The sequence below is a fragment of the Drosophila persimilis genome, unplaced genomic scaffold, assembly GCF_003286085.1.
Source record: "Drosophila persimilis strain 14011-0111.01,24,50 unplaced genomic scaffold, DperRS2 tig00000000-arrow-pilon, whole genome shotgun sequence".
NCBI lineage: Eukaryota > Metazoa > Arthropoda > Insecta > Diptera > Drosophilidae > Drosophila > Drosophila persimilis.
In genome coordinates this window covers 18,097,541-18,112,145 of record NW_020825288.1, presented here as the reverse complement: position 1 = coordinate 18,112,145, position 14,605 = coordinate 18,097,541, and the positions used below count along the sequence as shown (strand labels likewise).

Genomic DNA, 14,605 nt, shown 5'->3' with positions numbered 1-14,605 from the left:
CTCTGCACTTTGGGGTTTGACTCGGCAGACAGTTTTAATGGCACATAGGGCATCACTTATCATGCGGTGTCGCATAGCAAGTTCATCAATTTGATTCTTTCTACGGGGAGAACGGCATCGTGTGGGCGGAGTGGAACAAAAATCTAATCAGATATATAGGTATATGCAGCAACTTCTGTTCTGTTATGATTTGCTGAGCCTAAGCAATCCATGGGTAAACATCGGAAAAATATTGGAGAGAAGTTTCCCAATAATGCTTTTGAAACAAGTTATTGCTGTGACCAATCAAAGTTCAATCTCCCTGAAGAAATTTATTAGAAAATATTAAGGTACCGCCTTCGTGTGCTGCCGTTGGCCTTTAGTAGATTTCAGCTTTGATATTCTTCTTTTGGATCAGCTATCTTCGATCGATACCGAACAGAAGTATGTAGGCCGTGTATTCTTTTACAAATTATGTATTGGGTATGAAGAGATCTTCATTGGGAAATAAGTGTTACCATTTTCACCAACCGAAGTCGTTGTTAATCATTGTAAAATATTGCTAATTTCGACTGACGCCATCAAAGTCGTTTGCTTAAATGCAAAACTGGCTACTCACGTCCTCTCACCGCTCAGAGTTTGGATCTAGTTCCTGCCATTTTAGTCGCAGGGGCCAGATCGAGGCACTGTGGAGGCGTTCAATTCTGAGTGTCCGCGAGCAACCACAGATATATTACAGCCATGGCATGACAATTGCGAGTTTCAGCGTTGCAGCGAGCCTGGTGACGTTTGTTGGCACTTTATCATGGCCGTGTATCATAATTTAGGCAGCTCACACATGCATACGGACATTTCCACCCACATTCGCCGAACCAACGAAGCAACAAAATTCGCTGACTAAGCAGACAGAGCATGAGCCATAGCCTGAGCCTGAGCCAGAGCCAGAGCCAAAGCACGAGGAAAAGAGCCGGGAACGTGTGCAAACTTGGTTGAGTTCAGATGGCCTGGCTCGATAAGAACAAAACGCTGACCACGCCCAGCCCTCGCCATCGGCCCCTGCAGGAGCCATTTCCTGCGACAACTTTTTGTGCTTAAAAACTTGTATTAAGTATTAAGTATGAGGGTATAATGGGTTTGTTTTCATTATGCGCCCGAAAAACGGGCGCACTCTGCTCTGGCCCCATTGATTACATAGTCGACCTGAATCGATCGGCCGAAAGCACTGGAATTAGTTGGCATTTTAACACGAACGAACACCTGACACTCGGGTCCCCACAGTCAAGCTCCAGTAGCAGCTTCCTTCCATTCAAACGGGCAGGGGAGATAGTTTCTTTTGAGTTAAATGGATTATATTACAATCAGAGAGGGAGGGGCGCAGGAGGGGCAAGACCAGGGCAAGGCAGAGTACGTGGTCAGCCAAACCGCAACAACATCGGATACACTTAAAGAAAACGAGTGTAAGATATGGTCAGAGATCCATCCATTGTCTTGGAAACCAACATAAAAGTCCTGTTAAAACACTTTTATCCCTATTTAATATAACTAAGAATATGTTTTAAAATATTCTGTCGTGTTGGTTACAATAGTTCTTAAACAATGATCTTAAATATCACTGTGTAACTGAATCGAAATTAAATTTGTACCTTGTACGAAGCCAACCTTTTCTTACGGGTCTCCAAAAATGTTTAATACTCTACAGAAAAAGTCGGCTTGATGCCAGGTTTATTTAGTCTAGTTTATAGATTGTATTTATTGTATTTGTTTTTTAATGATTTAGCTACTTTTTGTATTATGTCAAATGGGACAAGGGCATACATTTTTCTGGATTCTGGTTTCTAGATACAAAGAAATGGAGTCGTAGTTAATTGCAAAAGCTTGTCTTCAAATTTCTCTACTATTTTGTTTTTCTCACTGCATCAATGGGCTATGTTATTGATCGATAATTCCATTTAAGCAAATTCGTGCGCTGATTACCAGAATTGTCCAAATTATATGTGTGTGGTGCACGCTCTCGATGGCTCTTGGCCGCGTGAGTATGAATTAAAAAACTGTACAAGTTTCCTCAAAATCAACTCGAATGGAATGGTTTCTGTATGAAACGCTCCTAATAACAGACGCAGCCGCTCACCGATCGGGAGAAACGATCGGGAGAGGCAGGACACTCACTCAACTCCGTGTGTGCGTTTGTCGTTGGTGGACAACCCCAACCCCAACCCCAACCCATCTACATCTCATCTCATCTCATCCCATCCCATCCGAGCCCATCCCATTCCATCCCACAACCACATCGAGAAGATGTATTTTCACTTAAACGCTTTACTCGTCGAATAATGGCTTTAATGACTTTAATGGCGTTCGGATAATTTGGCCGCCGGGCAGCTGCACGGCCCGGCTCTGGCCATCTCGGATGTGCCCTGTGCGCCTGGGCTCTTTCGTAATTGATGAAAGTAGATGGCCACCGGGAGGGGCACATCCAGGATGCTCATCTCAAATGTATACAATTTGTTACTGTTGTTTTCTCTTTAAAATGCACTTGAGTGCAAAGCGAATAAAAATTAACATGATAAGATGCAATGAGAAACAAATATATAACAATATGCAAATTTTACAGAATTTTCTTTTTAAATAAATATGTGTATATTCGGAATAAACTAGTTTTGAAAAATACGATTAATTTTAATGCGTTCATTTAAGTAGTGTAAATATTTACACTTCATGAAACGTAAAAATATCGAACATGTAACAATTTGTAATAGTTTTACATTATTAAATATCTTATATCGATATAATGCGTACAGTATTTTTGTATAAAGTTGGAAAAACAAAAGTAAAAAATGTGATAATTTGTAAAAATAGTGAACACAGTCTGAATGTTTTGGAATTGAAAAATACAACTAAAGAAACGAAACATTTTTGTATGCATATTTCTGAGAGTAGTGTTTCTGGGACACTCCACTTGGGAGATATAAAACAGGTCTACGTCATTCCACCGCTGACCTTGAAGCAGCAAAAAAATGCGGCAATTGTTGGGTAAATGGCAGTTCGTAAAAAGAAAGAAGGCAATAAAGAATACAGGTATGGCCAAAAACGAAACGAGAAACGGAAAAAACGTCATCGCACGGCGACACAAATCAAAAGGTGCAACATAAAAAATGACATTGGGAAAGCAGATAATTAAGCAAAGAAGGAATGGAGGGGGCAGACGAGTCATGGGACGACAACGGGATGCCTGACCCGTCGGTAGAGAGGGACGTCGGTGGAGGTGGAGGTGGACAAGGGGAAATGCTGCTGCTGAATGACAAGTCGCACATTTTCAAAGAATAACCAACAAAAAAGGAATAGACAAGAGGGAAAACATTGGAAAATACTCATAAATATCCGCAGACACATTCATAAGCGAGCGGAATGGAATGGAAGAGAAAGGGGAGCGGAGTGCATGGAGTGCAGAGGAAATGGCCAAGAGCAGCTGCAGGAGGAGGCGGAGGAGGCGGAGGAGGAAAACAAGGGAGCCGGGCGATGATGGACTTGCGACTTGGTAGGGAGCAAAGCGAACGGCACAGACAGCCAGGAGGGAGACGAACTCTGAGATGAATTCCAAAATTAGTCAAACAGACCGAGTCAATTAAAATGAATGAGATGATGCTCCGCAGACGCAATTTATAGAACCGCTTTGGGAGTGGGTGGAGACGGGGCAAGCGGCTACTTAAAAACGCATTTTTCCGGAGGAAAATGGTCTTAATACAATATTTGTTTACGAAAACATTCCCAGCGGCCATTCTGAATGTCGCAGTGCAGAATTTATAATACCAGTTCGACCAATGCGACTTTTTAATTAAGATTCCGAGTGCATCGCCGAGCCGAAAAATGCTTTTATTATTTTAATTACCCATTTTGGACTCAGCTGGTTTGGGGCACTTAATATTAATTTCATAAAAATATCTTGCCGGCAGCCATAGCCATTTCAGCTTCTGTTCATTATTGTCTGTTGGAAACGTGTCTTTTGTTTGCTTTTGCTTTCCCGCCAGCTGGGGCTCCGTACTCGTCCCCGTACCCGTACCAGCCCCAATCTGGAACCCAAAATGTTTTCTTTACAAAAAAGAACTCCCAAACATACACCAAACATTCATAGGATAGATACGCATTTGTTCGACGTTCGATAAACATTTATTGGGCAATCCAATCACGAAACTCACGTCCCCAGTCGTGACAGTTTCGTTAAAATGTTTTTTCTCCATCTGACTTATTTCCTTTGTTGGTGTTTTTTTCGGCTGGCTATTCGTATTCCACAAGAATTATGTTTTCTGTATGAAAGATACATAAATAAATAATTACGAATTCGTATCGTATTTTAGCCCTACCATTTGGCAGTTTTTTTTTTAAATGAAATGGAAACTAAAGCTCATACATCTATAAATAATATATAAGAGTCACAGTACAATTGCTGACTCCATTTATTCAAAAAATGTCACTTGGGAATCACACCGTTATTAGAAAAGTGAAATTCTTGAAATGGTGCCTCAACTGGTGTTGAGAGATAAAAAAAATGTTAAATTATTATTCAAACTCTTTAGAGTATACAAATATAAGTGGTTAATACAAAACACATCTATATATGTATGTATGTACATATAAATAAATACATATATTTGCTGTTTTATAAGGATTTTAATGTGCAAATTGACTTCAGGAAAAGCTTTGAATCTGGGTGCGTCCTGATGAGCGAGGCCTTTAATGGTTCTGGTTGTGTCGCAACTTCAGGCAGTTTTCCTGATTCGGACCACCTACCATCCACTCATGTGTTTACTCAATCAGCACTTTCAGATTAGCGGAATATTCAATATTTGTCTCGTACTCGTGTGGGAAACGAAGAAACGAGGCGGATGTAAATTCTCGTTGTACTTATTGGCGTTTTCCAGCATTTTCTCTGTGAATTTTCTCTGTCAATTACGAACCGGCGCTCTTATCTCCGTTCAAAATTTCTTTGTTGATTTTGTCCAATTCGTATCTCATTTGATTGAGATTCACCCAATGGCGACATACTCACATGACCATTTTCGTTATCTTTCTGAATTTGTTCGTCTGTTCTTTCTGCTCTACTATTTCGTTTGTTTCTTGCTTTATTCGATCGACGGCCCAATGGTATTGTTCAAAGATCAAAGCATACTTGATTAAGTTTTATGTATGTGTTTTTTGGGTATTTTTCACCAAATGGTGGATGGTGGTAGTGAAGTGAAAAATATTTAAGAACCTGTTCGAAGTGCATAAAAGCAGGTCTATCTGTTTGGGGCGGCTCGAACCACACACACCGAGACTCGAGATTTCATTATATTAGATAAGATAATAACACGTATAATTTTTAGCATAAAAGGTTATTTGGTAGATCAATTCAAAACCCCCGACTGCCTATCAAGCGAAGCTCCAGTTTAACGATCCATTCACACAATTTCATTCATACTCACTCAAATTGACATTGGATTCAAGAGGCACCCGAAAAACTTTCTACACTGTCCTACTTTAGTTTGGATAGGTGTCGGGGTCAAAGTAAAGGCAAGGCAAGGCGGCCCCTTGTCAAGACGGTGGTGATTAGACGCATAATCTTTTGGGAAATTTGTCACCGCAAGCAGCGGGCGCCGCCAGGCGAATGGGCACTAAAAATCATTTAAGGCGAAATAAAAGTATTCTTTATGGCCTTTTTATAGTTGCTGCAACAATCTAATAACAATCCAAATAATTATCCAAACAAACAATTCCAACGCCGCCAAAGCGACGGCAAATGTCAGAGCAGCAGCAGCGAAGCTGCTCTCAGTTTCAGTTTCAGTTTCTGTTGCTGTTGTTGCTCCGACGGACGGACGCCCGAAATGAGCCATAAAACGAACATAAAACCCCAGTGCGAAATGCTACTGCGCTGGGGCAAGCAGCGCTAACGCTAGGCCACGCCCCTCCGCAGCGACGCCGCGATGGCAGCGCACACGGAAGCCATAACAGGCAAGCAAAGTGCCTATAACTCAAAAGCAACTGTGGGAAAACGGCCATGCAGCGAGGCCGAGAGCGAGACAACATGAGCGACATGCTGGCCAACCATGATGGCTGCGCGCCCGATGAAGAGAGAGCGGGACAGGGAGTGTGCTCGTGTTGCCCTCTCGCTCGCGCGCTGGCTGTTCGGGCTCAGCTGCAGCCACGTGTTCTCTGACATTAAACAATTGAGCATAATCGATACACACACTCGTGCACCGCCCTTCTTGCTCTTTCGGATTCTATTCTCGTTCGTGAGAATGGTTCGTCTCTTCGGCTCTGCCGCGCCGCGCCGTCGCCATAACTGTCGTCGCTTATGGCCATTTTAAGTGCGAGTGAATGTGGCTCAATCGTGAGAAGAGAGCGCACGTTTTAAGGCATTCTCTCATCCCCCTCTAACCACTCAGCCTATCCACTCTCTCTTTCACCTTTTCGCGTGCTAATGATGTTTGCATGGATCAATTAGTATTGATTTAATTAGTCATTGACCACTTGACTGCCCAACGGCTCCACCTGAACTCCATAGGATTTCCTCGCTCGTTGAGAAGCATTTTCGGGGGAGCTTTTGTCGCTGCTCTCCTCTCCACAACAGGCGAGGAAAAGCGGGAGAGAGCGCCAAAAAGCGCGCGCATCCTCCATCTTCGCACGGCTGCGAGAATGGGACATAAAATGTGCCAGGCAGTTAAAATGTAGATTTAAGTAAGTGGAAACGAGATCGTTACGTTGCGCATAAAAATAAAAATCATTGTGCTCCGGCACTGATTGAAATAAGCAGAGAAGAGCACAGCAGAGTGGAGCTGAAAAGAGCAGCGCAGCGTAGGAGTTCGTCGCGCCGGCAACAGGCAGAAAATCGAACCAGTTTTCCGTCCGCGGCCACGTTCATTCTCCTGCCTTTCCACTCAGTTTTCCTTTGAGTGGAAGTGCGCTGAGGGTTCATTCCGCCTTGGGTGTCTGGCTGTGGAGTCTGGAGTCTGGAGTGAAGAGTGGAGAGTGGATTTCCCTGTGTCGTTATCAATCACTGTTTTGGGGCCTACACCTTGATATAACCTAAAACTTGTTTGTTTCTAGTTTCCCGCACCATCTCGTCTTCCGCCTCCACCACCTCGTCTGTTGTTCAGTTTGTATTCTTCCCCTCTTGGCCCTTCTGCGGTTCGTTCTACGAGTATCTTGTTGCTCTGCTTCCCTGCCGCTTTTTAAGATTCTTTTCATTTTCATTTTATGGTTTTTATGCGGGTCTTTATGACTTTTATGGGGTTTAGTGCGTGCCAAAAACGAACAGCAGCAACAACCACTTTTAATTGAATAATGCCCCAGCGGCCCGGCCGACGGCGTCTGCTGTTTGTTGGGTTGCTTATGGCGGGGGCGGAAGGCGTACGCGTTGCGCCGGTAATTAGGCGGAGATAAACATTTAATTGGCGAATTCAGAATTAGAAATATACGAAGCCGTGAAGTCCCCCCACCCACGCATATGCACTATATTTGGGTCAAAGAACTGAAATATGGGGAGTTCTGTCTAAGCTTTCCTCCCTTTTGCTTCTTAGGTGTCCCTTCAATTGGTTCACTTTAATTGGTTTTGAAAATTAAAATTTAAATTATATTACTTTTATGAAATCTTCGGAAAATACACGACCCAAATCATTGGAATATCTCCAAATTTCGTTGGTTGGTTAAGAACTTGTATTTCCTATCTATTTTCCTTCTATTTTGTTTGTTAAGTCCACACAAGCAAAAAACAGAGACAGACCAGCTCTCAGATACCACCCATGTATGTATATGTAGGTGCTTTCAAATTAATGTTTTCATGCGCTTAACTTCCATTATGTACATCATTATAAGTGTGTGTGGTCGAGTGCAGGAAAGAGTAAATTGATAAATTGTAAAAAAAAGAAACTTAATAATATAAATAAGTCGAGTCCGAAGCCTGTCGCAAGAGGAACCAAGAGGCCAGGAGCCCTGGCCAATTATGGCGCGGAGAATGGGCCGAGTTAATTGCAGTTTTTTAATATCCTTGCCCTCTTTCTGTTGGAGCGATCGGGAAGTGAGTGTAAACACGACATGAAATGTGGCCATCGCCATCTACTTACCCTGAAACATGCCGCATGTCTCGGGACCCGCGCCACACGCTACTCCGGCCACCTCGAAGCGGCAGCGGCAGCGGCAGTGGCAGACCCAGACCCCCCGTCTGGCCCAGGCCCGGGGGCCCTACTCCTTTTGGCTGCCGTGTGAAAGGATGAAATTTATGACAGGCCCAGCCTCATGTAATTACACGCAATGCTGTCGGATCGCACTTGGAGTCCACATTCGCTCTTGCTCTTCCTCTTCCTCTTGCTCTTGCTCTGGCATCCGTATCCGAGGTAGACGGTCACACAATTTTCAATTTGCTGAAATGAAAAGGAAACAAAAAAACAAAAACGGAAAATATGAAAACGGCACAAACAAAACAAACAGAGTGCCTGCTGCAGTGGCCCGCGTGTCCTCTGTGGCTCGGCACGTCCTGGTCCGGTCCGGTCCGGTCCGTTCCTCGTCCATCCAGTGGACGCATGTGGTGCTGCCTGCAGTCAGTCGCTGCCACGGATCGGTTACGTGGAATGTCCTTTTAATGGACTTTACACTCTCACACTGCGCCCCGGCCTGCCCGGATCCTTTTACAAACCTTTTAGGTTGCACTCGTATTCCGCGCTATTTGATTGCCGTGAATGGCTTGCATGATTTTTATCCTTTCCTTTCGCCCATGTCCTTTTTCGCTCCCTTCTTTCCACGTCACAGATGTCATATTCATACAGTTTCTGTGGTGGTTGTGGATGAGCTGGTGAGCCAGCTGACCAGCTGACAGAACCCTGAGCGGGTGGGATGGCATAGGGAGTACTACAGGAATTTCAATCATCGATTTGCCAATATAAAACTACCTAAACATATCATCGCCTATCTGATATAAATCCAAACTCGACAAACCTTGGTATTGAAGTAAAATCTATTCAAAAAATACACATTAACCTTTTTAAAGCCAGCTTACCTGTCGTTTACTGGAAGTTAATTTGGAGAAGAGTGTAAGCAAGAGGAGATCTTCAAGTGGTCCTTTGAAACACTATGTCCACTGTTAACCAGGTTTGTGGCTCTTGGTGGGGCTCTTCAGCGACGGTACAGTCAACTGGAGAGGTCAGAAGTGGAGCTGGAGAGTCATGGCTGTCGCAGAGCCAGAGCCAGCGCTCCGGCTCTCGTAGTGGGTCCACAGATGCGATGGCGGCGTCAAATGTGACGCTGAATTTATTACGGGGGGCTTTGAATTTATGCGCTTATCGCGCTGCCAGTTGCCGTTGCCGTTGCCGGCCTTAGCACGTTGTCAAGTGTTTATCTTGGCCTCGGACCCGCACCAGTATCCGGAGGGAGCCAAACCAGATCCCGGACCCGACATATCCCGCACTCGGCCAGAGTCACAACCGAAATAAAATACCAAAAAGCTTAACATGGAATTTATGGCTGCACCTAAATCATGCGTCGAAAAAACAACATGATTTAGGGGCCTCGAGTCGCAGTCGAGAAATTTAAATAATAAATATTTCATAGTTACACAAACACACAAAGCGAGAAAATGGATACGCAACCCAAGCCCCAGCCCCCAGCCACAGCCCAAGCCCCGAATCCAAACACAATTTCAATTCCACATCCAAATCGAACGCATTCGTAAAATATTCAAAGCGAACGCGACTAAATCAAAACATTGTCGAAATAAAGCGTTTGAAAATTGAATTTCGGTTTCTGTGAGTCTGCCTCTGGCTCTGGTTGTTTCTCTTTCTTTTCAGTTCATCTCCGGCAAAATTGAAAAGCATTTGTAACGGAAATGAATACCAATCCAATCGTTTGCTCCACGCTTCAGGGGAGGAACCCCGACAAGACTCCACTCCACTCCACTCAACTCGAGACGAATCGAGTCGCTTGGGTCTTTTGAATTTAAATTAAGAAATTTGTGAGGGTGCCTCTGCCCTTGTGGCCTCCAATGTAAGTTGTCTGGCATCTCCCACCTTTTTGGCCAATACAAACGAAATGAATTCCGTTGTCTTTGTTTTGGCAAACGTCTCGCTGCCAAAACCAGATACTCAAAAGTTTTGTTTGTTTAAAAATGTTTACATTTTTTGCGTTGCTGCTGTTGTTTTTTCTACTGCCAAACGGGTATCATGAAGTTATTAAAATTAGGTCTGCGAGATTTATTTAATCGGGCCTTTTTGCACCTTTTCATTTGGGACTCCTCGACTCATTTGGCGATTCGGAGCATCTTCTAACAATTTGTGGCCAAGCAGAGCAATTCGAACGGTTCAAGATGGCATTTATGGCCGACTTCATGGCTAATAAAAATTAGCATTGTCTGGCCACAAATATTATTTCTCAACTGGCCGAAAACAGATCGGCTTTGAGCCGGGCCAGGTCCGCGGCAGCCATAAATTAGCGACCCCAACAGCCACAGAATTTGCATACGAAATTACGCTTCTTAAAGATAAATACCTTAAATTGGTTGTTATTTAGAAGTCCATAACATAAATTGAAAAACAAACAATGCCATTTGTCAATGGGATTACGGATTCGGATTTGATCTGCAATTTCTCCTCAGTTTTTATTGCTCCTTTATTGCATTCGGAATGCCTAAAAGAATTTGTTAATGACAAAAAAAACTAAGTCGTAGGCAGATCACAGATCATTCATATAACAAGAGGGAATAAATCCACAATACATTTTAAGAGTCGAGATCCAAACAATTATGATCTGAAGGAAATTGTTGAAAATTGTAAGATAATACACCAGGAAAGCGCCGTATATTTATTAAGTTTCTTCGGATGGTCAATCAGATGCGATTAATATAAATCACAATAATATTTCAAAATAAGTAATTACAAATTTGTTTAATATCCCATTTCAGTTCACAGAGTTCCTCAAACAGAGTTCCCCTCCATTACGGAAATGTTTTCCATTTTGGGTGCTTTAAAAATTCCAAACGCGTTTGGTGAGTATTTTTACGACAATGTACAATGTTCATATATAATATCTGAGAGCACATGAATCGTATTATTTATGAGTCTTTTTGAGTGGCTGCCCAGGAGTCGGGTTTTTAATCAGAACGGGACCCTGATGCTGATGATACAAATGTGGTGAAACGGAGATTGGCAAGTGGGTCAGTGTGCCGTGTCTGGGGGGTAGAACGACACGAAGGATATTTAGGCCACTCGACCGTCCCCTGGCCAATTTGTGCCATGTGTGCGATGGGTCTCTCCTCTTCCCTTTGCATGCAGAGTCGCCCAAAGAAAGGGCCCAAAACAAAGCACATAAAACCAGATGCAGATACGGTTCCAGTTTTGGTTGCAGAGCGGGAGCGGGAGCGGGAGCGGGAGCAGGCCCTGACCGCTGGCCATTGACCGAACCCAGATCCAGGCGTAGACCCGCACGAGTCTCCGGGCAAGCCGGAGCCGGGCCTGAAATGCCCGAAAGGCTCATTTACATATTCTGCTAACGGTAACGTACATAACAGAACCAGGAACAGGGAAAGTGTTGCCTGAAATTGCTTCTCTATCTTCGGTCTGTACGTCTCTCCGAAGCCCTCTTTCTTTGCTTGAGTTTGCTTTTTAATTTCAGCTTTCATTTGGGCGTTGGTTTTCTAATTAACAGAAGAATTTTTCGTTCATTTCGTGAGTTTTTTGTGTGTAATGAAGCCAGTACTTTCCACACCGAACTTTTGACCTCTTCGCATTCTGGGACCGAAAATCCGTCTATGGGTGGATGAGCTATGCTCTAGTCAGTGCCTCCTGCCACCACCGATTGCCGTTTAATTAAATGAGTTATGGCGCCGGCATAATGCCAGTACTTTGGCTTCGGATAAACGTTTGCCGCCTAATCCCGTCCGGGGACAGCCAGGGCCATGACCAGAACCAGGACCATAGATACGGCTGCGCTCTGGCGATTTACGAGCTCGAGCTTTGCATAGTTTGAAATGGCACAAAGCTCCAACTTGGACACAATTCATTTTCCTCGGCATACAAATTTGCCGTTTTGCATTTGGCGGCCATGAATCATGGTTGGCAGCGGAGCACGGACCCGCGGGCATGCAGCTAAAAAATATCTAATTTGTACAATGGACAATGCATGGAGGGATTGCTAGATCGAAGCGCGGTCTTCTATTGTTTCAGAGTACAACAAATCATTCGGTTATGTACTCCGTTTAAGATGCCATCTCTTTTGAGTTGAAGACATTGTTACACCTGGAAATATGATTGATTGAATAAAGCCTTATTCCCGTGATAAGTATCAGTGACCCACTGTACTCTGGTACCGTGGGCTGTGACCGTGTGTTAAATTCGAGGCTCCTCCGCCTGGGATCAGACTCAGGCTCAGACTCAGTCTGGCCAACTTCCAGTTTCGGGATGCCGACGAATGGCATCGGAATTTATGCACATTTTATTGAGCAACGCAGAGAAGAGAAGAGAAGAGAACGCTGCACAGGCAAAGCACTGCAAAAGGCTGGTTGTTGGCACAACAACGTGTCCAAAAGTGTTTTATGGCCGTTGTGGGCGCTCAAGTGGCCATTTTGGGTCGACCCGGGCACTGGCAGGAGTGCATATGCACTCGCCAGATTGTCCGACAAGCACTTGTCCAGGCCCAGCTAGAGCCAGAGCCAGAGCCCGAGCCTGAGGAGGAGCCCTGAATACAGATGAGCGGAGGAAGATGAGTGTTGTACTAAATACTAAACACTATCAAGTATTTGAAGCTCTGATGCGGCGCTGATTTATGACAGCTACAAAGGGCTCTTCATTGCATCTTTAAGCTAATCCCGCAGTGGCATTCAGTTGGAGTCAACGACCTTTCGCCAACGAAACTGTAACGATTCGCGCACACAATAGCGGTTCAAAGTCAAAAAGTCAATTAGCTTCTGATGAGGAATACAGCCGGACTCGGACCCGGACCCGCACCCCTGCGGATGCCTAAAAATACATTGAATTCGGGCAATGGAGTTCCCGTTGGCGGCTGGATGAAGTGGAAATCTCGTTAAAAGTCAATAACAGACGCCATTAAATGTGCATGAAAATTAAATGAAAATGGCTTGATGATGCGGCCTGCGGGAGGGTGCGAGTGGGGGCGTAGTGCAGGGCAGGGCGGAACAGGCAGACACGCGACCACTTGAACTTGAGGCAGGCGGCGGCAGAGGGGCCAGTCATTTGAGCTGACCCCAAAGCGGGCAGACAAGTAGAGTTCAGGTTCAATGGCATCCGACTCCGAGCGGGGCAGCAGAGTGAATAATGAGATATGGCGCTCCGATAAGCTAAATTTATACGATCCCTCCGCCATCTGCTACGACTCCAGAACGAACCAACATTAACTTAATCAACGCGATGTGTGAGTGTCCGCTAATTACAAATGTGACATAATTACATGAATGCGAGTGAAAAAGGACAAAGTTGTTTCCTTTTAAGGCGCGTTTGTCTCGATTTTCCAGGTAGATGAAATTTTTCACATTATAGTGTGCGTAGTATTTGCTCAGACATCTTTAAATGGTGCACGAATAGAACCCTTTGCCGGAAAAGTCATTTGGAGCCATACTCGTAGACGTTTCATAAATTCAGTACACCCATAGACCTCAAACGGAGCACCGTACTCCGAACTCCGAGCAAACAAATAATACGAAAATTCAATACTTTCTGAGCAACATTTGTGCTCGCACTCGCAGGCAAGATGAATCGCATTTTGGAGGATGTAATCCATAAGAACGCTGCGACCGTCGAACGCATCACGAGCGAGAATACGGCGGGATACGTGGTGGCAGATAACACAGCCAACGCCGTGGCCGAGACCTCGTTCGACAACACCGGTGCCCAGGCGATCGTGAAGCACTTGCACGGGGTTCTCGTCAGCTCGTGCCAGAGCGTGATCCGGGACCTGGATCCCACCAACAAGTTGTGCTTCCTGCGGGTCGCCACGCGCAAGTTCGAGTACCTGGTGGCCCCCGAGGACTATTTCACCATAACCGTGGTGCAGTAGGCGGACTGGAGATCGACTGCAGGAGGCGTTCGTTTTAATATCATGTTATAATCAACTGTTCTGTACGTGTGTGTGCTGGTCCAACAATATAATACAGATAGTCTTGCTGTCATTGGAACCCTTTCGAATGCCAACTAAATTCGGAAGAATGCTTAAATCAACAGTGCGGGAAACGGCCACCCGAAAATCCTTTATAATACCCTGGCGACGTTTCGAGCTGGATTATTTACGACATTGCTTCATCGGGCAGGCAATTTATCTGTGAGAATGCGGCTTTCTAATGCGATAATTCAAAAGATTTACTTCTGTCAACATGACCATTTTGTAGCGAGACTGGCCCTAGGTTTGTCGATAGGTTTTCGGGGTGGAAATTTGGCCTCTGACCTTTTTCCTTTTTCCTTCTTCCATCTTGCGCTCTGGCACAATTGATGCTGCCTGCTATTTTAAATTAAAATGGCAGAACTCGTAACTCATTTTTACGACGCACCCTCCGGGCAGTGGATGTTCTCGTATCTTGTCCTATTTTTACGGGGCCTTGCAGGGGTTGCTGTTGCTTCTCACTCGTTACAATAACTTATCTGCCCTTTTTTTCTACCCG

General features: G+C 44.6%; 1 protein-coding gene across 1 annotated transcript; it reads left to right on the top strand.

Moving 5' to 3' along the window:
* The first annotated feature begins 13,597 nt into the window (after positions 1-13,597).
* On the top strand, positions 13,598-14,125 carry LOC6588392 (dynein light chain roadblock-type 1). Its single transcript, XM_002014128.2, has one exon. The coding sequence runs from the start codon at positions 13,702-13,704 to the stop codon at positions 14,005-14,007; it is 306 nt and encodes a 101-aa protein (XP_002014164.1). The 5' UTR covers positions 13,598-13,701; the 3' UTR covers positions 14,008-14,125.
* Positions 14,126-14,605: the final 480 nt, after the last annotated feature.